The sequence below is a fragment of the Sinocyclocheilus rhinocerous genome, unplaced genomic scaffold, assembly GCF_001515625.1.
Source record: "Sinocyclocheilus rhinocerous isolate Xijiao unplaced genomic scaffold, SAMN03320098_v1.1 scaffold372, whole genome shotgun sequence".
Classification (NCBI taxonomy): domain Eukaryota; kingdom Metazoa; phylum Chordata; class Actinopteri; order Cypriniformes; family Cyprinidae; genus Sinocyclocheilus; species Sinocyclocheilus rhinocerous.
Genome location: NW_015626057.1, coordinates 168651 through 178857, shown reverse-complemented (window position 1 = coordinate 178857; position 10207 = coordinate 168651). Strand labels below are relative to the sequence as shown.

General features: G+C 39.4%; 1 protein-coding gene across 1 annotated transcript in view; it reads left to right on the top strand.

Annotated features, from left to right (window-relative positions):
- The first annotated feature begins 1961 nt into the window (after positions 1-1961).
- med23 (mediator complex subunit 23) overlaps positions 1962-10207 on the top strand; it is a 66959-nt gene continuing 58713 nt past the window's right edge. The window contains exons 1-9 of the mRNA XM_016514599.1: positions 1962-2167; positions 2301-2332; positions 4169-4256; positions 4444-4568; positions 4854-4965; positions 6834-6932; positions 7006-7107; positions 7218-7287; positions 7384-7496. Coding sequence (XP_016370085.1) covers positions 2117-2167; positions 2301-2332; positions 4169-4256; positions 4444-4568; positions 4854-4965; positions 6834-6932; positions 7006-7107; positions 7218-7287; positions 7384-7496 — 792 coding nt within the window. The 5' untranslated portion in view covers positions 1962-2116. The remainder of the gene's footprint in view (positions 2168-2300; positions 2333-4168; positions 4257-4443; positions 4569-4853; positions 4966-6833; positions 6933-7005; positions 7108-7217; positions 7288-7383; positions 7497-10207) is intronic.

Genomic DNA, 10207 nt, shown 5'->3' with positions numbered 1-10207 from the left:
AGCCTATGACGAATTATAAAGAAAAATAAAAAGACACCACTTAATCTATTTATTTTGCTATACAGTTATAATATTGTTTTATATTAAAGACAGTTACAAAAAACTATCAGTGAAAAAAGTATGTACAGGAAAGTACAGAACATGTAGTGTCATTTTTAGTAACAATTATTTTCATTTAAGTGGAAAACTGCAACTGGGATGACAGTATAAGTTACAAAACGCAGTAAAATTTTAATATTTTGGAAATTTAGCTCGTGTGTGTATCTGTTAAAGGGATAGTTCACCCAAAAATGAAAATGTGATGTTTATCTGCTTACCCCCAGGGCATCCAAGATGTAGGTGACTTTGTTTCTTCAGTAGAACACAAATGATGATTTTTAACTTGAACCGTTGCAGTCTATCAGTCGTATAATGCATGGCAATGGTAACAAAATCTATGAGAGTAAAAAAAAACATGCACAGACAAATCCAAATGAAACCCTGCGGCTCGTGACGACACACTGATGTCCTAAGACACGAAACGATCGGTTTGTGTCACGAGCCGCCGGGTTTAATTTGGATTTGTCTGTGCATGTTTTTTTTACTCTCATAGATTTTGTTACCATTGCCATGCATTATACGACTGATAGACTGCAACGGTTAAAGTTAAAAATCATCATTTGTGTTCTACTGAAGAAACAAAGTCACCTACATCTTGGCTGCCCTGGGGGTAAGCAGATAAACATCACATTTTCATTTTTGGGTGAACTATCCCTTTAAAGCAACATTAAACATTAGCAAAATTGCATTATTTTTAAGACCAAGATTTAATGGCTTAAAACAGTACAAATGTTTTACTTGTTTATAAGTAACGCTGGAATAAAGTGTCTACTTAAATGTACTAGAACTGCAAATGCTGCGTTCATAATGACTGTTATTAGGCTATTACATGCGGATTAATGCCGACAGCATTGCTTGATTTTAGAGGCGCCATCTAGCGGCTGTGTGTGTGTGTGCAGCTCTCCTGAGCGCACTGTATTCTTAAAGCTGCAGTCCGTAACTTTTTTGTGTTCAAAATTAACTAAATGTATATAATAAGCGAGTACACCATGAGTCCATTTTCCGAACCGTGTTTTTGGCTTATCCAGAATCACTACGGTACACCTATAATAAATGTTTATATTCGGACTATTTTAGACTGGCTCGGGTAGGTACCGCTGCGGAGTAGTCCAGTACCTGCGTGATTCGCCATAGACATAAACACAGAGAAGTAGCTCCGGCTACAATGTTCTTCCGCAAGACGCATGCAGTTCTGTTTATTAACCGCTAGAGGGCCAAAAGTTACGGACTGCAGCTTTAACTGCAAAGTAGGGAAGGAATGCCATCAGCATAAGCTAGCTGTGCTCAAAGTGTTAAACTATTTGATTAAACATTGTTTAATTGACCATTAAACTGCTAAATAACTAAATTTGCCCATCCGAATTGAGTAATTACAGAAATATTAAATACATAAATGTGAAATATTTATTTCATGAAAATAGTTGCTTATAGGATTTAGCCTCCTCCATGCTGCTACAATTAATTTAATGTCTTAATTATTAGAGAATATTTGTAGTATTGTATTTGTGATGTTACTTTTGGATAAATTAACACAATTTGAATACTTGTATTTATGTCATTTATTTATGTATTTTAAATAGAACAAATAAGTCTTACAACTTGCAACTACAGACATACAGGGAGGCAATACTTTATTAGAGACCAGGCAGCATGCAAGAAGCAAATAGATAAATGAAACAGAAAGTAAAATAAAGTGTTAACGAATAAATCTGTACAGAGACAATAATACAAGGAGTGTCATACTTTTTCTAACACGAATGACTTATTAGGAGTTTATAAAGGAGGCTGTTTATTGATTTTTCGATTTGTTTGCTCTATTTTGTTCAATCTCGGAAACGCAGCAGACATCGGAACCATCCATCGCTGTTCCCGCCGGAATGTTTTGAGCGGCGCACGCGCTTCCGGTCTGCCTGCAGTGGCTCTGTGTGGTGTGGTGTTGTGTTCGTGAGGGCGTCAGGACAGCGTTAGTTCAGTGTTAAACACACATGTGAGTTTGTGAAGACCAGCTGCTCTCATCATGGCGGTCCCGATGGAAAGTCAGCTGCAGAGTATCTTTGAGGATGTAGTGGTGGGTGACCGTTTCGTTCATTAAAACAAATATAATGTTTCGTATACAGCATGAGCAAAACGTTCCCTTTCGTTAAGCGAATATATCACAGCATAAACCTTTACACTTTCAAATGTTTGTTTGTTTACGTCAGAAAACTGAGGTGATTGAAGAGGCGTTTACTGGGTGAGTAAATAATAGACTCAATATCAGTGGCGTGACGTTAGCCAGAAGTGTGTTTTTGGGCGGGCCTGAGCTAACTAACGGTCGGATCGGGGGGGGTTAGTTATATCTAATTTAGTTAAATTAGATATAACTAAAGTGTATACTATTATTTTATTATTCAGAAATGTCATGTTTGTGATTTTATTTTTATTTTTTATTTCGTGATTTAAATTAACAGGCCTACAAATTAGGAAAGTGCAGTTAATCGCCGGCGTCAGTCACAAAAATGATATGTATATTTTAAAATAATAATAATAATAATAATTAAAAAAAAGGCTAATCTTTGTGAGGACGACTGGCAACAGCTGGTCTTAAATTCTTTAGACACCGCACACCAAACGAGTTTGAACACCGACTGAAACACTGACTGAGCTCAAAAGACATTCATAATCGGCCTGACAGTAGTGTGTCGTCGAAAGCTGTATATAGAAAAGATTTTAAACATTAATGCTGCTATTGTCTGCTAATGTATTAGGCTACTACTAAGAATGCTTTCCTTATGAGATGTTTTAGCGCTTGTTATGTAAAACATATTCAGATTATCTGATAAATATAGGACTTATCTTTATTCTACCATTTGCTGTAATTACCAGGGCGCATTAATGCACGGGCTTCAAGGGGCTGGAGCCCAGGGGCTAATCTTTGTGAGGACGACTGGCAACAGCTGGTCTTAAATTCTTTAGACACCGCACACCAAACGAGTTTGAACACCGACTGAAACACTGACTGAGCTCAAAAGACATTCATAATCGGCCTGACAGTAGTGTGTCGTCGAAAGCTGTATATAGAAAAGATTTTAAACATTAATGCTGCTATTGTCTGCTAATGTATTAGGCTACTACTAAGAATGCTTTCCTTATGAGATGTTTTAGCGCTTGTTATGTAAAACATATTCAGATTATCTGATAAATATAGGACTTATCTTTATTCTACCATTTGCTGTAATTACCAGGGCGCATTAATGCACGGGCTTCAAGGGGCTGGAGCCCAGGGGCCTACACTGGAAAGGGGGCCCACTGGCTGCAGGGAAATTATATTTTTTTAATAATTATATATATGGGAGTTTGCAGCAGTGACAACAGCGTTCTGTAAACACACTCATTTTCAGCGACCGCCATTGAAGCGGTTCACGCGTGGAGCTGAAAGTCTTACCGTTACTTGCGGACTAATGGACGGGCTCTCTCTCCCTCGTCAGTGCGAGTTTTTAAAAGACTTTTTAATGTGCCTGTCAGGCCCCTGCTCAATATGATTGTTGACCCGGAAACAGATGAAGAGGGTCATTGAGTGCGTGTGTTGTGTGTGTTATGTGTGTGTGTGTGTGTGTGTGCATACGTGAGTGTGTGTTATACGTTGTGTGTGTGTGTGTGTGTGCATACATGCGTGTGTTGTGTGTGTTATGTGTGTGTGTGTGTGTGTGTGCATACATGCGTGTGTTGTGTGTGTGTTATGTGTGTGTGTGTGTGTGTGTTATGTGTGTGTGTGTGTGTGTGTTATGTGTGTGTGTGTGTGTGTGTTATGTGTGTGTGTGTGTGTGTGTTATGTGTGTGTGTGTGTGTGTGTTATGTGTGTGTGTGTGTGTGTGTTATGTGTGTGTGTGTGTGTGTGTTATGTGTGTGTGTGTGTGTGTGTTATGTGTGTGTGTGTGTGTGTGTTATGTGTGTGTGTGTGTGTGTGTTATGTGTGTGTGTGTGTGTGTGTTATGTGTGTGTGTGTGTGTGTGTTATGTGTGTGTGTGTGTGTGTGTTATGTGTGCGTGTGTGTCTCATATGTGTGTGTGTGTGTGTGTGTGTTCTGCAGCATGTTTATGGACAGTCCGGAGGATGAGAGGACCAAACTGGTGAGCTGTTTAGGAGCGTTCAGGCAGTACTGGAGCACTCTTCCTCAGGTCAGCTCATCTTCATCTGTCACGTATTTCTGTGGATAGACCCTGAATTATAATATCAGTTTTTAGCTACCCACTCTCCCATATACAAAATTGTCTGATTTCTTCCTAAAAAGTCATATTTTGGTGGGCATTTAGAACAGATGTGCTTTGAATGCAGCGTATGTGTCTGTGTGTGTTGTCACTGCAGGAGTCACATGATCAGTGCGTGCAGTGGATCGTCCGCTTCATTCATAGTCAGCACAGCCCCAAACGCATCTCCTTCCTCTATGACTGTCTGGCCATGGCGGTGGAGACCAGCCTGCTGCCTCCCAGGTAAACACACCGTCACGCTGGAGTCCGACCCGGGACATAAATGAGCGGTGCTGCCAAACTCTAGTACACTTCGATGCATGGACGACAAGCTGTGTGTGTGCGTGTATTACGTGAGTTATTAATAGTTAACACAAAGTATGTGTTAGTAGCACTTTATTTTTTACAGAAACCAGAACTCAGCCCAAACCTGAAGTCACACTTGACCCGAGTATAACCGGGCTGTGTTTAATGCTCAGGGTGTTCATGTCTCTGACTGAAGTGCGCTGTGTAACGGTGTTTTTGCAGAATGGTGTGTCAGGCTCTGATGAGCTCTGACAGTCTGGAGTGGGAGAGGACTCAGCTCTGGGCTTTGACCTTCAAACTCATCCGCAAAATCATCGGAGGAGTCGACTACAAGGTGAAAAACAAACAACGCATGAGTTCGAATCTGCTGAAAACCATCACATCACAATCACATGCCATCATTTTTCCCAGCAAAAGTGTGCTTATGAATTCATAGATTGACATTTGAGTCAATTTTATTTTGTGTGATGCTTTTCACAATACACATTGTTTCAAAGCAGCTTTACAGAAATACATAGCGTTAATGTTTAAAACACCTTCATGCCACATTTAGAGCTGAGTGATAATATAGTTAACATTTTGCAACAGTATAAACAATAAATAGTTGAGATTTGCTATATACAGTATGTCATGTTTATGTGAGTGTAGTAGAGCTGGATATATTTATAATAGCTGAAAGTTGAAGGTATTAAAGGTGCCACAAAATGTAAAACTGTATTTACCTTGGCATAGTTGAATAATAACAGATCTGTGCATGGAAATGTAATACCGTGAGCCTCAAACATCATTGTTTCCTCCTTCTTATGTAAATCTCGTGCATGCAAAAGACCACTGAAAAACAGGCGAATCAGAACATAACACCGACTGTGACGTTACAGTCGGGATCACTAATAGTTACGCCCCCAACATTTGCATAAACCCGCCCATGTTCTATGCCAGCCGCCAGCCGAACCTGCACAGCCGAATCATCAGAAGTTCTGCAGGTAATGTGAAGAAACAAGCGAGGATTATAGCAAAAATGGCAGATCATGGAAATAAATGTTATGAAAGGCACGGAAAACAAATAACGTGCGTTATAATAAAATAACGCAAGCCGCTAAAGGGACATGTTAGGTGCTTGCTAGCGGTAGCCTGTTACATTACAGTACATAAGATTTCACTTACCACATAAACAGAGTAAGGAGAGATGACTGAGGACGATGGTGAATGATTTACAGATCCTGAGCACCTCTGACAAGCATCTGATCTTGTAAAATCTGTGTTAAGTACTGCCGCTGTAGTTTACACAGAGCACGTGCGATCGCAAATCTCCAAAGTGAAAGTAAAAAGCGATCGTGCATTCGCATATATTAATAGCGGCTCCCCGATGCCCGAAATATATATCTTCCCTGTGTTTCCTTCCTGCTGTGTGAGCTACTGAAATGAGTCGCAGTGTGAAACAGCCAATCAGAGCAGAGCTCAACATTGAGCCGCACTGTGAAACAGCCAATCAGAGCAGAGCTCAACATTATTATTCATGAGCCTTCCAAATAAGGTAATAACAGACCATTTCATTCTAGGGACAAATCCTAGGGTTGTAAATGGACATGTAAAACTTAACTAAGCCACATACCATCTATGCAGATATCAGAGAACAATTTAAAATATTGTATCAATGTATTCTATGGCACCTTTAATTAATGCAGAGAGAGAGATGAGATTTCGGTCATATAGCTGACCTGTTAGCAGTTGACCTGAACAGTTTTTATTATAGCTCTATCATTTCCAGTTAGTTGCAGGTTTTATCTCTTTTTTTTTTAGAATTTGTTTTTTTTTTGCACAGGTAACGTTTAAACCTCAAAATAAATGAACATAGTAAAAGTGTGACTCGCAGAAAGAGTCATTCATCGCTTCATGAAACTGCGTCTAAGGTGAAAGTAGAAGAAATGTCACTTATGGGAGTTGTTTTCTTTAGTAATCTGATGTGTTGTTTGAGTCGAATCACTCACATTATTGAAGATCAGACTGTGCTCCAGTTCCACTCAAGCCATGTGTTTTCTAGTGGTAGTAGCTATTTTTTACTCTGATTTGGTGCTTTATATTAATTAGCCCTTGCATAATCAAGAGCAAAAGTGTGTGAACCAGCTCCAAAAGTCCCCCGACCATCAATAAAGCGTGGGAGTGTCTCTTTATTCTCTACATCTGACTATATGTGATTGTCAGGGCGTGAGGGATCTGCTGAAGGCTGTGATGGACAAGATTCAGACCGTCCCGAACTTCATGAGCTCGGCTGTGGTTCAGCAGCTGCTCGCAGCACGAGAAGTATGTTCGAGTCCTCAGACAGATGACGGTTCTTCTGGTGTTTCCCGAGTGTGATTAACTTTGCTGTGTGAAGGTGGTGGAGTACATACTGGACCGCAACGCTTGTCTGCTGCCGGCGTACTTCGCTGTGACTGAGATCAGGAAGCTGTATCCGGAGGGCATGCTCTCACACTGGGTAACTCACTCCTACAGACTCCTGACGAAGGCTGATTGTTGTAATGCAGGTGATGATTTGTTATCAGTGAGTCTTCACGAAATGAAACCAAAGTGTGTGCTGCTTTTCAGTTGTTGGGCAGCCTGATATCTGACTTCGTTGATAGTTTCAGACCGACCGCCCGCATTAACTCCATCTGCGGTAAGACGCATCCACACATCCTCGTCTCACAGTGCGGTGGAATAAGGATCCCATGAGCCCCTGCGGCAGTGTGTCACATGTTTGAATATGTTTCAGGGCGCTGCAATCTTCTGCCAGTGGTTAATAATTCTGGGGCCATTTGTAACTCGTGGAAACTGGACCCGACCACTCTGCGCTTCCCGCTGAGGGGAATGCTGCCCTATGATAAGGTACCGCTCTCGACCTCACAGAATAACTAATGAATCTCACATAAGAACGTGTACAGGTCATGTTTGCCCAAAAATTAAAAGAATCATAAAACATGTAAAATCGTGGACAGTTGCATCCAGATAACTCAGTCATCCAAGCACAAAGATCCTGAAGTTACTGTGATTGATTGATTAATCAGTGCACAGGATTAATAGAGAAAAGGATTTTATAAAGCGGATAGTTCCGGTGCTTGATTCTGATTGGCTGAGCCGCGTTCGAAGCTGTTGTAAATTACACTACAAAGTAACATACACCTTTGTTTACGTTTGTGTGTTGCTCGGCAAAGCAATAAGCCCCGTGAAGCCGTGGTTTACAGTGAATTTATAACAGCTAACTCCGCTTCACATCGTGCCTAACAACGCCCCTTAGCTGTAATAAATTCACTGTAAACCACGGCTTCACGGGGCTTATTGCTTTATTTCATAACACTTCTTATAAATAAAGGGGTTTCCACAGTGATGCCATGCCAGAACTATTTTTGGTTCCTCTCAGAATCTTTAAGTGATTAGTTTCTAAAAGAATCCGTTTTTTTGTTAGTGTGAAGAGCATTTTAATGATGTACTACAAACCCTTTTCCACTATGAAAAATCTTTTGTGCAATGGAAAGATTCAATTAATTCTAAAGGTTCTTCATGGACAAAAAAATAATAAATCCCGCACACTTATCCGCACATGCAAATGTTTCAAAATATAACTTTATTCACTCACAACATTTCGGCCCCATGACCTTCATCAGGCATATGCGAACAAACACAGAATCAGTGACGTAATACATCATGAAACCTACCTCATCACATAGAAAAAAATACATATACCATAAACACATAAAATAGAAAAACAAAAAACACCCCTCATAACTCTATGACATCACATTAAACAGTGCTTCATCATTCATGGTGATAAAGTCTGAAGGGCAACAATCCAAAATAACTCGCGTCTCTGTAAAATTATTTCTATATTCTATCCTCTTGGTGGCACATTCCCTTTTTCTGTACCACAAAAGCACAAGGAGGAGACATCGTGATACAAAGACAGAAAATGGGCCGCAACAGAGTAATTAAGACTTTTCTTCTGATAGAACTCTTATGTTCACTTTGTTTTGCCGACAGAGACTGCGAGGACAACGAATCAAATAAACAACATGTGTAGAACCACAAGTAATAGCAGAGTTAATTCGGTATTTCTGGTTCTCGGGTGACAAAAAGGATGTTTTAAACGCATTATTACACTGTGCACAATTACCACAATGATCATTTCCATTCTGTATAGGGCTGAGTAATCTCTGAGAGGGACTAGGAATTATACTCTGTAAACGGGCATGCGCTAAATAGTCTTTCAGATTTCTCACACGTTAATATACAGTCAACGGAGGGTGTTGAAACGGCACTGAACTCCGGATCCGAAGATAACACGTACCAGTGCTTTTGTAAAATTGACCTTATCAGATTAGACATGGGCGAATAAGTTGTAATGAAAATGAAAGTTTTTTTTCAACAACTGTTTTTCGAAAGGATGTATTAAGTGCTTTGTCAACCCAGAAGGGTAACCTCTTTCTAAAAATGTCTTTTTCATGATTACCGATTTCTCAGTCTGATTCAGAATGACAAATCCTCTATAAAACTGACTCTTAGGAAGTCCATTTTTTTAGAAAAGGAACCAATAAACAACCTTTAAGAGTTGAGGGCTTTAGGATTTTGGAAAAACTGACATTGCAATATTTCGTTTTTCTAAATCTATATTGCAGTATTAAAAAAATACAGAAACTACATAAATTATTTTGAGCGTGAAGCATATTTTTTAGAAAAATGTGGGTGTACTCATTACATGAACCAACCCAAACCACTTTCAGTAACCATGAAGTGAAAAAAAAAAAACCTTTCCGCCCAAGTTTTCATCGCCCACATTCCCAGTGTTTTTGACCCATTCAATATGACTATAAAATAATAATGATTTTTTTTGTGATTATTATTAAATAAAATCATTAAGCAAAATATAGTGCAATAATACTATTATTTTAAAATTAACAAACGTTTAATAAAAAATACTAATAATTTATACTATAGTAAAACTGTAAAATTACAGTACTAAGACTTACATCTTAATTTTCAAAAGTAAAACATCAAGCTTTTATTTTGGATGCTTGTCTGCAAATAAATATATGCACAGCTGGCTTCTGAGTGAACCGTGTGATTGTGTTCATCATTTACATGTCAGAGCGGCTCAATGCACAGTAAATAAACTGCTTCACTTTGAAATCGGCAACGTATTATTTAATTAAAGCATTTGTGATTTGACTAGACATTAAGCCATATTGCAACATCAATTTTTTTTAAATATATGTAGTGCAGCTTTAGTTTTCATGTATTTTCATCTGAATGTAATAAGTTGTTCCTCCTCTAATGTGATTGCTGCCGGTGTAATCAAGGCAGTGTGGGTGGTTATAAACAGCAAAAGCCCTGTGAATGTCCTGCTTCATGCAGAAACACGTGTGTGTGTGTGTGTGTGTGTGTGTGTGTGCGTGTGTGTGTGTGTGCGTGTGTGTGCCTGTGTGTGTGTGTGTGTATATGTGCGTGTCTGTGCCTGTGTGTGTGTGTGTGTGTATATATGTGCGTGCCTGTGTATGTGTGTGTCTGTGTCTGTGTGTGCGTGTGCATCTGTGTGTGCGTCTGTG